Source organism: Populus nigra, chromosome 1, assembly GCF_951802175.1.
Source record: "Populus nigra chromosome 1, ddPopNigr1.1, whole genome shotgun sequence".
Lineage (NCBI taxonomy): Eukaryota > Viridiplantae > Streptophyta > Magnoliopsida > Malpighiales > Salicaceae > Populus > Populus nigra.
Window position 1 is genome coordinate 13,671,322 of NC_084852.1, and position 16,593 is coordinate 13,687,914.

The 16,593-nt window shown below is 35.3% G+C and overlaps 2 protein-coding genes across 5 annotated transcripts; both read left to right on the forward strand.

Annotated features, from left to right (window-relative positions):
• The first annotated feature begins 1,380 nt into the window (after positions 1–1,380).
• Positions 1,381–9,586, forward strand: LOC133691337 (uncharacterized). Of its 4 annotated transcripts, none has more exons than XM_062111796.1 (10): positions 1,381–1,828; positions 2,976–3,028; positions 3,284–3,407; positions 3,496–3,622; positions 4,482–5,131; positions 5,748–6,024; positions 6,108–6,384; positions 6,913–7,077; positions 8,169–8,630; positions 9,020–9,586. In XM_062111796.1, exons 1-10 carry the CDS (start codon positions 1,633–1,635, stop codon positions 9,305–9,307), a joined length of 2,619 nt encoding a protein of 872 aa, XP_061967780.1. In that variant the 5' UTR covers positions 1,381–1,632; the 3' UTR covers positions 9,308–9,586. The 4 variants fall into 4 exon arrangements, with proteins under 4 accessions (XP_061967780.1, XP_061967789.1, XP_061967805.1 ...); XM_062111805.1 differs by having other exon boundaries at positions 6,916–7,077; XM_062111821.1 differs by having other exon boundaries at positions 2,976–3,019; positions 6,916–7,077.
• A 1,789-nt stretch (positions 9,587–11,375) lies between these two features.
• Positions 11,376–15,867, forward strand: LOC133670092 (uncharacterized). The gene is made up of 7 exons (XM_062090552.1): positions 11,376–12,270; positions 13,455–13,643; positions 13,761–13,852; positions 14,321–14,380; positions 14,465–14,534; positions 14,894–15,097; positions 15,213–15,867. The coding sequence occupies exons 1-7, from the start codon at positions 11,587–11,589 to the stop codon at positions 15,597–15,599; spliced, it is 1,686 nt and encodes a 561-aa protein (XP_061946536.1). The 5' UTR covers positions 11,376–11,586; the 3' UTR covers positions 15,600–15,867.
• The last annotated feature ends 726 nt before the right edge of the window (positions 15,868–16,593 follow it).

The window sequence follows — 16,593 nt, forward strand, 5'->3', positions numbered from 1 at the left end:
AAAAATTTAAATAAAATCCTATAATAATTATAATTTCGAAAGTAAGTTTTAAAAAAGTGTTCCAATAACATTCAAATATTTTATATGTGATTAAATGAAAATAATAATAAATATGATAAAATTATATCACAAACATATTAAAAAAATTAAGATTTTTTTCTATTTTCATTGAATATTCAAAAGCAATTTTTTTTTATTTTTTTCTTTTCATATTTGATGCATAATAATTTTAAAATAAAATTTTAATATTCCCATAAAACCCAAAGTATTATTCAAGAACCATGATAAAATTAAATAATATTTTGAATATCATATTAAACATTTCTTATAATGTATTTTAATCAAAATTAAAAAATAAAACATAAAAATAAGCTAGATATCTGACCAAAAAGATAGGCTCGATACTTCTGGTTCTAGGCTTGAAAGACCAAGTTTGCACACTTGCCCTCATGTTTTTTCCTCTCATGGACAGATCACATATTAGAAGCTATTTTTTTTAAAAAAAAAAAATTCCAGATGATATGTTATTTGTTTACATAGATTTCAGCCATAAAAAAATGCTTGAAAGATTGAGTTGATATGTTTTTTATTCAAAAAATATATTTTCACATAAAAAACCTAATAAAATAATTTCTCAATCCTTAGGTCAGTTAAAAAAACATAAAATCACCTCATAAAATCGATGAAATTTTTTTTTTTTTAATATCAATCTTTTTTTTAATAATAACATAGAAGCGCAAAAACTTCTTGGTGGCATTATTCATGTTAAGAGGAACACATTAACACCAAATTTGCAATTTTTTCATGGCATTTAGGCAAATTGATCGATTTTTTTTAGTGACTCTTTCTTTTTTATTTCTAAATATAAAAGTTTAGAATTAAAAGGATAAAAAATAAAAACAAAAACTATGGAGGGAAAATTTGTCAAAAAGGCACTTGATGAAAAATAAAAAAGCTCTTTTTTGTTTCATTATCAAATTTGGTCCCAATATTTTTAATTTTTTGCAAGCAATAAAACCAATTTCATAATAAACTCAAAGAAGGTATATACAAAATTACCTAACTAAATTTCCAGTGAACATAACATAGAAGAATAAAATTAAAAAACAATTCAATGACTAAGATAAAAAAAATACTTCAAGAATTAAAAAAAAGGAAAAACAGTTCATCAAATCTATAATGGTTGGAGCTACAATGTTTTTGACAATTTATTAGATTTTTTTTAATTGTAATTGTAATGATTAGAGAATTTTAATTTAGTAAACAGGAAAAACAAGACAAGAGAAAAGAACACATCCCCTGCCCCCTCCATTTTTTAATCTAATAAAAAACAATAATAAAAGGAAATATTTTATTTATAAAAAAAATCACATATACAAATGAGTGAGAGAGAGAGAGAGAGAGAGGCAGAGAGTTTTGGGTGCTAAAAGCAAGAGTGGGAGCTTTAATTCTGTTTCTTTCGTTCTTTCGTTCTTCCTCTTCCTCTTCAACTCGGTCCTCTAACACCCAGTCGCCGCGTATAAAAACAAAGAGAAAATCAGACAAGCAAACAGCGCTGTCTTCCTCTTTTCAGATCTGAGAGATACAGAGGCAGATACCGTCTGCTTGCGTGCGTGTTTAGAGAGAGGGAGAATGAGTGGCAGAGGAGGAGGAGTAAATAACAATAATGGAAAGGGTAATACTGGAATATCAGGGATACCTGCAGCGTCAAGGAAGATGGTACAGAGTTTGAAGGAGATTGTTAGCTGTCCTGAACCTGAGATCTATGCTATGCTTAAAGAGTGTAACATGGACCCTAACGAGGCTGTTAACCGTCTCCTCTCTCAAGGTTTTTTTTCCCCCTAACCATATTATCTCTATGCTCTTGTTCAAGTATTTTTTGTTTTAGTGGAGTTTGAGGTTAGGGTTTTTATTATTGGACTCTCAGTTTTTTTTTATTTGATTTTGATAAATCGAAATTTTCAATTTCAAGTTGTTTGCTTTTCTTTAAGCTTTAAGCATTCAAATCTTTTGAAATTAGGTTTTTTCATGGACTGAAAATATTGATCCTTTTTTTTTTTTGGTAATTGAACTGCGTGTTTAGGTATAGTTCTTTGTGTTAGTCTTATTGTTTTAATGAAATTGTTTGATTAAGTTGCTTGGACATGACAAGAGGAAGTTATTAACTGGACTTCTTGATTAAAAAAGTTCAACGTTTTTAACTTTCCGGTAGTTCAATTTTGTGGTCAGATTTTGGCTTTGATCATCTTGTGCAAGTATTGCTGTACTGCAGCTCGTAGTGCGTTTTGTAGTCTTGAAGTTTTGATGGAATTGCTTGGTTCTGATTCGTAGGTATGAACATTAGAAGTTTTACAGAGGAAGTTTTGGAGAAATATAGTTAAACTTTCTACTTTTTCAACAAAACATGACAATAGAGCCGTCTTTCTCTTCATTATCATTGATAATTTAGGTTGTTGATTTGGATATGTTGATTATTCAACATTAGGTGACCAACACGAGCATGCTAAATTGTTCTCACTTGAGCAAAATGTCTGCAAGCACATGCATAATTGTATCTTGAGTGTGTATGTAAGTCCTCTTTTTATCAGAAAATGAAAGTAACATTGATTGACATCTTATTAGGCCACCACCACTGCTCAGCCATTTTTGTCAACATCAACTGCTTGATATAAATGATGGTCATGTTGTTTTAATAGCTGTTTTAGTGTTTTGTGATTCCATTTTTCTTATGTCTCTGAGCTGTTTTACTGCATGTATATGAGATTTTAGTTGTTACATTAATCATTTTGCTTGATCTCTATGTTTTGGTTCTTGTCATTACTTTATATTAATACTCTTGTCAATTTTTGCTTTAAGGTTCTAATAATTGATCTGTTTATATTGTCCTTTATGCAATTGGAAAATTGAGAAGTCTCGAGTCTTCTATTGAGTTTGGCCTGCATGTGAATTTGACTTGACATCTGTTCATTGTGTAGATCCTTTCCATGAGGTGAAGAGCAAGCGAGAAAAGAAAAAGGAGGTAGAAAATGTAGATACTTGTCTCATTGATTTTCCTAAATGTTGGATTTATGTGATAGTCATATACTTAATTTACTTTCATTGGTCAAGCAAAGAAAAAAATAAATCACATTGTTTATTATCTTTTTGTTTGAAATGCTATTGTAGCAATTTTGTTTTGCAATAAACTGTTAACTAGAAAATTCCTAATATTTCATTTCATTGGCCCGACTTTAGCTACTTTTTTTAATGTCATACATTCTCACTTGTCTTTGTTGTTGATTAGAATAAGGACTCAACAGATTCCAGGTCTCGAGGTGCTAATAACATGTCAAATCGTGGTGGTAGAGGTGGTGCAGACCGCAATGGGCGTGGTGGCCCTGGTAGGCCTGCCTGTTTCAGCTCTAATGGTATGAGAATGCTGCAATTCAATTTACTAGAGTTAATCATTTGTTAGTGTGGAATGAATGTGGACCATAACAAACAACTTTTCTCCAGAATCTAGCACTTTGCATGGCAAACCTTCATACAAGAAGGAAAATGGAGCAAATGCTTATGCTGGTCCTTCTCCTTCTGCATCCGGTATGGCAGGAAATAATATTAATTGGCAACCTCCATATCACAGGTAATGTCCATATTTAAACCTTAATAATGACAAATTTTGTGTTTTTGCAGATTAATACTGTATTTGACATGTACTGACGATACATTATAATTCAATATTTATTCATGTTTTTGTGGAATGGTATAATAAAAGTCATATGTTGGTGCTGATTGGTTAAGTATGTCTTTAATACATGTGATGGTACACCTTTTACTTCAGATCTAGTGTTGTGCTTAGGAAAAAGCCGTCATGAGGTTTACTGGCCTGGGATATATGCTTGGGTAGCTTCCAATTTGCATATTTTGCTTAGATTGGAACAAATCCGGGTTAAACTAGAACTTTTTACCTGCTTGGGGCACATGTTGACTGCACTTTGAATTACAGTAGCAGTAATTTTGAATATAGCTTTCATCTTTTTGTGGATCCATGCTACATCCTTAGGTTGTTTAATTCTGTGAAAGAAGAGATTTTATGTCCAGACAAGTTTTTGATGCTCTGATGAAGTAGTCTGACATAGAATTCGCTAGTAGTCTGGTCATTTAGTTAAGCATGTAGGGTTTATGAGACCTTGAAACTAGCTATTGGAAGAAGCTTTTAGGCGTTCTTAGAATAAGTACCAGTTTCAAAAAGAATTAGTATTCTATTGCTGTTATGTTATATTTGTGCTGTGCTCCATGCTTTTTTTTTTGTTTTTTTTTTCTTAGCCACTGGATGCTTTCTTCTCTTGGATTTTAATGAAGAACATTTGTTATGCACTCATATTTATTCGTGTAGAAGCATTGCTTAGTTGTATTAACACGTATGAAATATGGTTACCAGTGTTAATGTGCATGCAATGTGGAGATTGTTGTTTCTCATTTTTTATTTACATTTCATGCAGTGATTCTGTGGCCACAGAAAATAAAATGTCAACTGTAGGGGCAGGTGATGGAGTTTCTTCATCATCACAGCCTTCTCCTGGATATCAATCTGCCTGGATGGGGGTTCCAGGTCAGGTATCAATGGCTGACATTGTAAAAATGGGTAGGCCGCAAAATAAGGCATCTACCATGCCATCTCATCAAAGCGTCAATCATCACCATGCTACAGCTCCTCCTTTGGCAGCATCACACCATGATTTCCATTCATCAGAAAATCATGCTTCCAAGGTGGTGGAAATAGATACAGAACCAGAAATTGATGTAAACCAGCGTGTTCATTCCAATGATGAATGGCCATCAATTGAGCAGCCAACTGCTGCCAGTGCATCACCTGTTCGGGAGGTTCCTGCAGATTCTGAGTTGTATGGAGATCTATCTAACTTGCCTTTAGATAGAGGTAGTCAGCACGTCAAATCCCAGTTCGATGATGTTCAATCATCAGAAGATGCTCATGATGAATCTTTTGATGCAAACCATGTGGGACCTGCTTCTGTATCTACTAGAAATATGCAGGAGGATTGTTCTGGAGGTTCATCTATTTTTGATAATAATATGTATGAGAACATCAATTCCTACCAGTCTCACAGACATACTTTTGAGAATAATGAAGGTGAGTTTAATGTTTTAGATTCATCTATCATTTTCCAATTGCATTCAACTATTCCTTTCAAAATTGTAACTTTTCCTCGAATGATGTTTCAATCAATTGAGAATGTTCAACATTGACTTAAGGTCTATCTTAAATGTTGATGGATTAGTTTAATTTCTTGTGATGATTTTGTCTTTTCCTATGTAAATTTCCTGCAGCCTTGAGCTGAGCCTTCATATGCAAATTTAGTAAGACTCGCCCAGGGAGTTTTGAGAGTCATGGCTCAATCATGATATATTTATGGTTGTTTGACAACTTTTCAAGTGCTTGAATGTAATACTCTCACCCAGCATCCATGCACCATAAAAGGGGGAAAAAAAGGAAACAATTTTGCATAAAACATGTAGCTTCATAACAGAATGCTGGTATTTTCACCTTTACTGTTTCAAAATTTTCTCATCAGCCCCTTCTCCATGGGGACTGTCAACATCATTTCTACACTGTTTGTGTGGAGTTGATTATTTTGTGGTTTGTCCTTAAATGACATGCAACAATGCTTTTCTAAACTTGTCTCCTTTGCCTTCCTTAAGGAGCTATTGACAGTTTATCTAATTGATTGTATCTCATGCGATTTCAGCTGAAGATAGCGCTTCATCAGTGGCTGCTAACTTACATCAACTAAGTTTGCGGAATGATGATCAGGGGGTGCAGCCTGAAGAGGATAATCCTTCTGTAATAATTCCAAATCACCTGCAAGTTCATACTCAAGAATGCTCACACCTAAGCTTTGGGAGTTTTGGATCTGGGATGAATTCGGCTTTTTCTGGGCATTATGCATCAATGCCCATGAATAATAGCTTGGAAGAAACATCTGAAGTGGTAGATGCTTCATCAACTGATCATTCAGACACTAGGTATGCCTTTTATATGGTAAATTTTTCTACCATTCATTTTTTTTTTTCTCTTTAATAATAAGTGGAATGTATATTTCTTGTAGAAATCCTGAATATTATGGGGATGAGCATCTCAGAAATACAGTAGATGAAAGTTTAGTACACAGAGCTGGTGTGAGTGCTGCAAATTACGATACTCCTCCAGTTCCACAGGCGGAGACTTTGAAGGAGACATCTGAAGCTGCTCAAGGGAATCAATATGCATTCCCTTCATCTACACCTGGTTATAGTTATGAAAACACTCAACAGTTGAATGCTGCATTTAACAACTCACAGACAAGCACTCAGATGCAAAATATTGCTCCTTTCTCAAGTGTAATGGTAATGCGATACAATAAACTGCACTTATCTCCAGAGTGTATAATTTGTTATTTTTGCGTGATATATAAAAGTGTTTTTTTTTTTTTTTTTGTTAAGGGTGGTTTGTCTATCAGTTTTTTTTTTAATGAGCAAGATTTGGTTTTGTATTGAAGACAAGGATTTTATCAGTGGTTCTTGTTCACTTACAGGTTCTAACTACAGATAATTTTTCTTTTATATTCATTTTATGCATGAGAGATTGGTGTGCTGGAGAAAAAAAAGGAAAGAAACTTTAAATTTGTTATGTGATGGCCACACTAGATAAATGAAAGTGTAGAATAAAATAGCATACGGTGAAGTGTCATTGCTCCATCCTTTTTATTTGTATCTTGTTATTTGTGTAGCTGAGTTTGTGTGTGGAGTAATGTGCTTGTATTTTTGTGTCTCATTGTACTTAATTAGTTTGTGTTATTAACTTACTAAATGTAGAAGACAGTACCGCAATATTGATTGGTTGGCTTTTTTCCTTGTTACATTTTCTTTTTACAGCAGGCATATACAAATTCTTTGCCAAGTGCCTTGTTGGCTTCAACAGTTCAGACTGGGAGGGAGACTGACCTTCCATACTCACCCTTCCCTGTGACACAATCACTGCCCCCAAAATACAGCAGTGCAGCTTCGTCTATCAGTGGTCCTGGCATTTCCATGTCAGAGGTATCCTGCTACCATAGCTTTCTTGAACTTGATGAAGCTTACTATGTTTTCTTCACAATTTATTTATTGATGCAATTAAGAAGTAATTAAACTGTTGACTTATGGAAGATCTCTGTAGTTCCATATGCGGAGGTAGGGAATAAATCTAAAAAGAAAAAAGAAAAAAAAATCAATGTGGAACCAACTGAAAAATATAAGGTAGGCACCATACATACCTTCCTCACATCCATTTTGGAATCCAGACATTTCCATTTTTGTTATTTTTCACACACTTTCCGGTTCCCTAGTCCATAACCAATTAGATAAATTGAGCATTCAGCAGAGACTCGTTCTGTATGGATGTTGGTTATGGTGTAGCATCACATGGATGAAGTGAAACTGCAATGCATCTCTGTTCACAAATCGTGTGCAAAACACTTCCTAACTAGAGATCTCATTTATTCCCCAATTTTCAACCATCTCTCTTCCAGGATAAAGAATTCATCAATGATGGTGAGCATGTCTTAACAGATTTTTGCATGCACATGCTCTTGCTCCTAAGCTGTATGGTAACAGCTATTTGCATCACATATTAAACAACTTCGTGGGTTTTGGATTCAGCTGATGAGCTTACACGCGCTAACTCATAGCTGACCTCATTGTTGTGAGTCTGGAAAGTTGGCTTCTGCTATCTTTTGATAGGTTTTATTTCTTGACTGAAGACTGCACTTGTTTAGTTGAATGAAACATGTCTTGTAAAATAGTGGAGACAACCTTATTAGGAGAAAACTTCTCATAACCATTCTTTACTACTTTGATGCACAACAAAATTAACCATCCTTTTCTGTGATTTCTGATATTTCCTTGATAGTTGAATATAATATGATTTTGGGGGATATAATGATAGAATTGGATTTATATTTTGGTGATTCGAGTTGTTACTTGTAGTTGATTTTTTGGAAAATGAGATATGATATGGCTGGCGGTCTAGAAAGAGAAAAAATGAAATCACACGAGAAATTTATGTGATGAATCTAGTTTCAAACTTGGTTGGAGTGTTATGTTTTGATTGTTTTCTCCTTGTTCTGATTATTGGCTTGTAAACATGCTAGGCTTTGAGAGCAGGTGGTGTTTCTACACCCCAGCCAACTCCTCAGACGCATCCTGGTGCCAATGTTGCCACAGGACCTGCTCTTCCACAACACCTTGCTATGCATTCTTATTCCCAGCCCACCCTTCCTTTGGGGCATTTTGCCAACATGATCAGCTATCCTTTCTTAGCTCAAAGCTACACGTATATGCCATCAGCCTTTCAGCAGACCTTTTCTGGTAATAATACATACAATCAGTCGCTTGCAGCAGTGCTTCCACAATACAAGAACAGCGTTTCTGTAAGCAGCTTGCCCCAGTCTGCTGCTGTTCCTTCTGGGTATGGATATGGGAGTTCAACCAGCATTCCCACAGGAAACTTTCCTTTGAATGCACCTGCTGCCCCTGCAGGCACAACAATAGGCTATGATGATGTTTTAAGTTCTCAATACAAGGATGCCAGCCACTTGATCTCACTTCAGCAGGTAACACCTCTGCTCTATACCGGGCATTGACAAACTCTCAAGGATGTGAATTATCTAGTCTGCATTGAATACACCTCATCCAAATTGGGACAGGTGTCAGGATGAAAATTCCCATTAACAAGTCCAGAATCATTTTGTAGCTACTCGAAACTTGAGTTTTGTGTGGTTATGACCAACATCATGTAATGGTTTCACGGGCAGATTATTCACTTCACACTTGGTGTTGCCTACTCTCTCACATTTATGTGGGGACAATTAACGGAAGCAAGTTCCACATGAATGTTGCGAGGGAAGGAAGCAGTGCAATGGCTGTCGCTAATAATTTTCTTGATTTCAATTGCATGTTTTATTTATGTGAAGCTGAAGTAAGGTTTATCTTGTGTTGTCAGAATGAGAATTCGGCCATGTGGATGCATGGGCCTGGTTCGCGAGCAATGTCGGCTGTCCCTGCCAGTACATATTACAACTTCCAGGGGCAGAATCAGCAGCCCGGTGTATTCCGGCAAGGCCAGCAACCGTCCCAGCATTTTGGGGCACCTGGGTACCCAAATTATTATCACTCACAATCGGGGATGTCATTGGAACACCAGCAGCAAAACACAAGGGATGGTTCCCTAGGCGGGTCTCAAGGCCAGCCATCAAAGCAGGCTCAACAGTTGTGGCAAAACAGCTACTAAGAATGCCATCACCTCCTGGTTTTTCAGGGCATTGTAGTGAGTTTGAAAGTGGCCAATCAAAGGCATTCCTGCTTTTGAATAATTTAATGTAATGATTTGTTGGTGATCTAAAGAGAACTTGACAAGCTACTGCCCGTGTGCCATGAGGTTGATTCTGCGTAATTTATCAGCTTGATCTGGTTAACTTAGGAACATGTGTGCTAATCTGGGCTACTGGACTATTTTATTCTCCTTGTTCGCCTGTTCTCGTTATATAGTCAAAGTTAACTGTTTCTTTTCCTTCTGCTGGACACTTGGGATGGAGTCTCTTTCTTTCTAAATTTATTCCCAATTACCATAGTTATGGGGTTGATCCGGCTAAGAAACTGAGAAGCTTAATAAAAAATATTTAATATTTTAATATTTTGTAGGAAAAAATTAAAAAATAATTAAAAAACAATTCAATTAAGAATAGTTTAGGTTAATAATGAAGTTTACAAGATTGTTTTAAAAGATTTTTTAGAATTTTTTTAAGTTAAAAGTGTTTAAATTAAAAGAGTTTTTTATTTTATATTAAAAAAATATAATTTTTTTCATACAAGCATAGATTTTATATATTAAAAAATTTTAAATTTTATACTGAAAAAATAATATATTCTTCTAGTATTTATATAGTAAAATTTAAAAGGGGTAATAACTAACTATATATATATATATATATATATATATATATATATATATATATATATATATATATATATATATATATATATATATATAGAGGTCTCTGGCAAGAAAAAAATATATATTTGAAAAAAAAAAAGTTTTAACTAAGTTTTGTTGAGTCAACCGGATCACGGATCAACCAAGTTTTGCCAGGTTTTTATTCGTTTCTATCTTTTACCTTACATGAACCAATCTAGCCATCAAATCTTGGATTGATCTGCCGAGTCAGTATAAGTTTTAAAACTATACCAATTACATTCCATGAACATGTATGAATTTAATTTATTTATAAAATCCCTGTAATTGAATTTGAGCTGCGTTTGTTTCTTGAAAAGTAGTTTTCCGGAAACCACTTTTTAAACTTTCCCGTGTTTATTTGCCATTAGAAAAGTTGGTTAACAGAAAACACTTTTCAGTCAAAGAAAAATTTAGCTTGGTTTTCAGGAAAGTGTTTTCTTTTTATTTTGGACGGAAAACACTTTCTGGAAGTTGTGAAAAAATTAGAAATGTCATATTATTTGCTGATTATATCAAATTTGGTCCTCAAACTTTTGATTGCTATATATATTTTGTTTTAAATATTTATTTTTTAATTTCATCCCTTAAAATTTAATTTTTATATTAACTTTGGTTCTCATTTTTAAAATTATTATTTGTTTTTCATTATCATTTTTTAATTGAAATTTTTTATCTATCAAATTTGGTCCTCGTTCTTTTGATTGTTACTTATTTTATTTGAAATAATTTATGAAATGTTAATTATTATTATTTTAATTTTTCATCTTTTCATCTTTTAATTTTTTAGATTTGATATCTATTATTTTGATTATTATTTATTTTATTTACGATAATTTATGAAATTATTTTTTTTTTCAATTTCATTCTCATTCAACTTTTTAATTTATAAGATTTGTTCCTTATTATTTTAATAAATTTGAGAAAAATAAAACATTAATAAGTTATTTTCACTCATTTTCCATAATATAATCAAACACTAATAAGTATTTTTCAACTTATTTTTCATTACAATATCAAACATCAAAAAAATAATTCACTTCAAAATAAAATTACTTTCCAGTAAATAAACAAATATTAATTATAATAAAATAATTTAATAACAATAATAATAAGAACTACAACAATAACAATGAATGACAACAATAACTTTATGAATGGGAATTAGATCTCGAAAACGTCTTCTACTGTAAAAAAAAACATAAATAAGAAAAAGACTGGATGATGCATGTGCTCTGCACTTTTGATGGTCAATAGGCCATCAAATTTTCTCAACGGAGGACAAAAACGTAATTTAACTGCCCGAGTGTCTGCGGTCACAGTGATTTTAACTTTAATTTAAGAGCCCTATTCGTTGGGCAAAAGGAAAAGATGGGAAACGGACGGCAAAAGCAATCAGACTCGCCCCCTCCCAAGCTCTTTGTCGGTGTTTATTCTCACCCTGTCCCTCACCCTTACCCTAAACATCTCCTCTCTGTGATGCTTCTGGTTAATGTCATTTTTCAGTTGAAATCTGAATATGCACAGATGAGTCGGAAAAGAAAAGAAAGGAAGAAGAGATGGAACAGAGCAGCATGATGATTGAGAATCCCTCTTCGGTGCATGAAATCATGAAATCAGAAAACAAGAGCAAGGTTTATGGTAACGGCGGAAGAGATGTTATGCCTGGGAGTGATGTTTGGACAGATGGACTTATTTGTGCCTTTGAATTCTCTCCGAGGCGTACTCCCAAATCCACTCCCTCAACCACAGCTCCTTCTTCCTCCAACATGTTTAGCACCAGACACACAGTTAATAGTGAGTTATCAAAGGATGGCGGAATGCCTGAGAGACAGGAGAGTTGCAATTTATTAGAATCGTCGTCTGTTAATCGCAATTCCCCTTCTTCTGATGCTCAGAAGAAGATCCTCCCATCAAGACAGGACAGACATGAGGATGGCCGTTGGATACCCGTTGGCTGGGATAGGATTTCTCAGCTTGTCCAAACTGTGCAAATTGACGTTGACTGGCCAACACAGCAAGTAGGGTTGCCGGATGATGAACTCGGTCCTACTGTTGCAGATTTAGCAGCTCCCTATTGGGAGCGTCCAGCGGGCCCTACTTGGTGGTGTCATGTCGCCGCAAGTCACACCTCTGTCCAGGCATGGCTCAACAATGCTAAGTGGTTGCATCCTGCCATCAGTTTAGCTTTGAGAGATGAAAGTCGACTCATCAGTGAGCGGATGAAGCACCTTTTTTATGAGGTAGTGGATAGTTTCTTTTGTACTTCAAGTTATAGCTATTCCTTAACATGGATGGGTGGTGCTTAAAATACTTGAACTCCCTTTTGTGCTTCTTTAGCCAAGGTCAATTTATGTGGCATGAAAAAAGGGGGCCTGGATTGTTTGTGTAGTGGAAAACTGTTGGTGACTGGCCTATTTGAAACGTTCATCATACGTGACTGTGACTGTGACTGTGATATTACCTTCTTTGAATTATTGTATAAAAGCTATGAGAAAAATGAACCTTCACATTCGTCATTCTCCTCTCTCTCAAGTAACCCATTGTTTCTTTAGTGTAATGTTTTCCTCTTATTTTAATTTCTCTAAATTTTTATGTTCATGATATAATTTCTAGCATGAATATAAGGCTATCTTGTTTGAGCATGTTACAGTCACTATCACCATAACCTATGTATATAGAGCAACTGCTGGATAAAAACTTGGAGGTTCCAGGTTCAACTCCTCTGTACTGTTGTTTGTGGTTTTTTCTGAGAGAAAATGTATGGCAGTTATTAGGAAAGGAGTTCATATAAAAGGGCTAGTTGATAGATATTTTAAATTAAAATCTGAATCCTTAAATAGAATGCCCAGGCAGCAATGGTCTATGCCAAGGGCCTACACTCTACAATTCGCAGAGGTTGAGGAAGAAACCACTTTAACAACATAAGAACTGGGAGTTTTCCCTTAAGTTGAATAGATGCAATCATGCAAATGTAGGAAGGGGAAGACGTTGAACTTCCAGCCTATGTCCAAGGGAAAATGTAGTATTTGTGCTCACCTAGGCATATAATCCATCTTATGTTAAAGTTGCTGAGATTCATCCTTGGATAAGTTTAGTGTTGTGTCATTTTCTTGTTTTGTAAATTGTAACCTGGAATGAATTATGTGTCTGTGCAGTGTAAATTATAGCCTATCATATCTCACGTATTTTGTATATCCATGTAATGTTGAAGAATGGGTCCTTGGCTTAAGGGAAGAAAGTGAAAATTGTTGGATCCAAGAGATGTCTGTACATGACAGACTACATGAATTTGTATTTCATTATATTTATATGAAGTTGATTAAAATTTGTAAAAAAAGAAAAAGGTTTTAATAGGTTCCTAGTTTTTCTTCCATGACATTCTACTTGATTATTATTAATTGTCATGATTTGTGTTCCTATCTAGGTCCCAGTAAGGGTTGCTGGAGGTCTGCTGTTTGAGCTCTTGGGACAATCCGCCGGCGATCCATTTGTTGATGAGGATGACATTCCTGTTGTACTGCGCTCCTGGCATGCACAAAACTTTCTTGTAACTGCACTGCACATAAAGGGGCATGTGTCAAGAGTGAATGTTTTGGGTATCACTGAAGTTCAGGTTTATTCATGACTCGGGAGTTTTCAAGTGGACTAGAGTACTGAAACAAGTGTTATTAATTAAGTATTCAAGTCACTTGATTATTGATTCATCCCTTTGGTGCCCCGATTTGGTCAGGAACTTCTTTTTCTTGGAGGCTGTAATGGTCCAAAAACAGTGCATGAGGTCATTGCACAACTAGCTAGTCGGATGTCTAGGTGGGATGATAGGTAATGGAAACCACTGAAACTATGTTACATATTCATGGCTTATTTTAATTTGAAATCATGCTTTTGTCCATTCGATTTTTTCCCTTCTTTTGGACGACAAATGCACCATCTGCAGGCCAATGGCATCCATGCAATATATCTGAGAACCTGGCCTCTTTTTTGCTGATAGCAAAACTAATTCCCTCTTATATTTCAGATGAAAAATGAAAATGCATGATTAAAAGAACAAGTATTTACCGTTAGCACTTCAGCAAAACTGTATCATGTCATGTGTTCCTTTCTGTTCCTACTTTCTATTACAAAACAACTGTCTTCAAATCACTTCTCTGTACCAACTCACCCGTGTCTTGTCCTGCACTGTCTTTAGGAAAATAACTTATTCTGAGAAGATAACGGATATTAGCATATATTATGTATCCTTTTCTTTTTCTAACTTCAAGTTTTTGTTTTCATCTCTTAATTTTTTAGGCTGTTTCGAAAATCTATATTCGGGGAAGCAGATGAGATTGAGCTGAAGTTTGTGAACAGGTTGAAAAGACACGTGCACTTTTCCAAACTTGGATTTGTTACTGTATCATACATAATTTTTGTTATATAAATTGCTATGAACAGGAGAAACTATGAAGATATGAGTCTCTTCAGTATTATCTTGAACCAAGAAATCAGAAGGTTGTCAAGACAGGTAGTTCCAATTGTTGAAACTCTTTTATGCATATACATTCTGATTTCTGTCTTATCGCTTGTATATATACATTGTATATTTGTGCTTGTTCTGCCATTTCATGAGTATCTGACAGCTGTCATGCTCACTGCACTGACGAGCAAATCTTGATCTGATGATATGTAGACATTGAAACTTCCTTGGTCTAGACATGGCAATTATAAAATCCAGATGGCACTTTTAAGACCTGGTGGTCCATAAAAGTATCTGCCAGCAAAATCCCACTGTTTCGGAGTTGGCATATTTTCTTACTTCTCACTTCCCAAGGGAATGCATGTTTGTTCCATTTAGTACCAAAACCAGGGGCTATTCATTTGCAGGTTATCAGAGTGAAATGGTCACTCCACGCAAGAGAGGAGATTGTTTTCGAGCTTCTACATCATTTGAGGGGAAATGCAGCAAGAATGTTGCTAGAGGAAATAAGAAAGAGTACAAGACAAATGATAGAGGAGCAAGAAGCTGTTCGAGGTCGTTTGTTTACTATTCAAGATGTTATACAAAGCACTGTTCGGGCATGGTTGCAGGTTTGTTTTGGAGGGTGTGTGCATGTGTTTGTGGGGGATATGATCATATCTTCATTTCTTCCTGGATTGATATGAGAAATCCCTCGTTTTTCATTTCTTTTCTCCTCTTATGCAGGATAGAAGCCTTCGTGTAACCCATAATTTGGCTGTTTTTGGAGGCTGTGGTCTTGTGCTTTCTATCATCACTGGGTTATTTGGGATCAATGTTGATGGGATGCCTGGAGCATCTGGTACACCATATGCATTTGCTCTATTTACTGGCATCCTCCTCTTCGTAGGATTGGTGCTGATTGCTGTTGGGTTACTTTACCTTGGACTGAAGAAGCCAGTCACCGAAGAGCAGGTTCAAGTAAAAAAGTTGGAGCTGCAAGAATTAGTAAAGATGTTCCAGCACGAAGCAGAGACTCATGCCCAAGTTCGTAAAACCATGCGTCGCAATAACTTGCCACCAACTTCTGGAGATATTTTCTCAGAAGATGTTGATTATGTTCTCATCCAATGAAGACATTATGCTAATTCAAGGTGATTGTTACAATGACTCCAAGTCATCGGTGACTTCACTTTTTTGTTAGGAAAAAAGTTAAGTAAATGCATATGTTTATGTAATTCAGTTGCAGACAGAAAGTAAATTAGATTTGAGCGAAGTCATGGAAGAAAAACGCACCAACCAATGCTTCCTGCTCAAAAGAGATCTTATGTAATTCCTTGGATCAGATATATATCTTCTGAAGGTTTTTTTTTTAATTAAGACATTACCACTTTTATCATCATTGTTACTGGGTAAAAATGATCTTGTTGAATATATTTCTATGATTCTATTATGGAGTACAGTTGGGGCTGGACTTCATTTATATATAGGTCGTCGCTGTGGTAAAATTATATTTGGATCACCACCTTTTCATGCAGCTGTGTGTTCCTCTGAAAAGCCTAATGCCCATGGCTTCAATGGAGCTTTTTTGAAATTCTTAGCAACGACCAACTGCAATTGCAACCACATGCAAGTTTGGAAGCTTCATTGCTAAATCCTTGTAGTCTGGGTGTCGTTCCAGCTGAGCAAGCTTGTATATAGGAGACAAGTTGCTGCATGATGGGCACCGATTATTTTATAAAAAGACATGCAAAAGCCCTCTAGCCCGCGAGGATGCTAAAGAATACTGGTTATCTGACATTAGTTAACCTGCAGTTCGACCATGCGAGACATGAAGAAGCAACTTCAAGTCATGCACAGTGAAACAAACGAAACTGCTTTGGATAGCAAGCACGGCTGCTTGGTATAACTTGAGAATGGACTTAAATTAAACACAAGCTGGCAGATTACCACTTGGTCCTTCGAGTTTAGAAGGTATCAAACTCAGAACTAAGCTATTTATTTATACAGATATAGACACCGGGATAGACTGTGATGTGAAGTGAGACAGTTAAAACACTCGTTGCTGCTAAGCATCACTTACTGCAACAACGGAGCACAGGTGACATGCATTCATTCGAAGACTGAG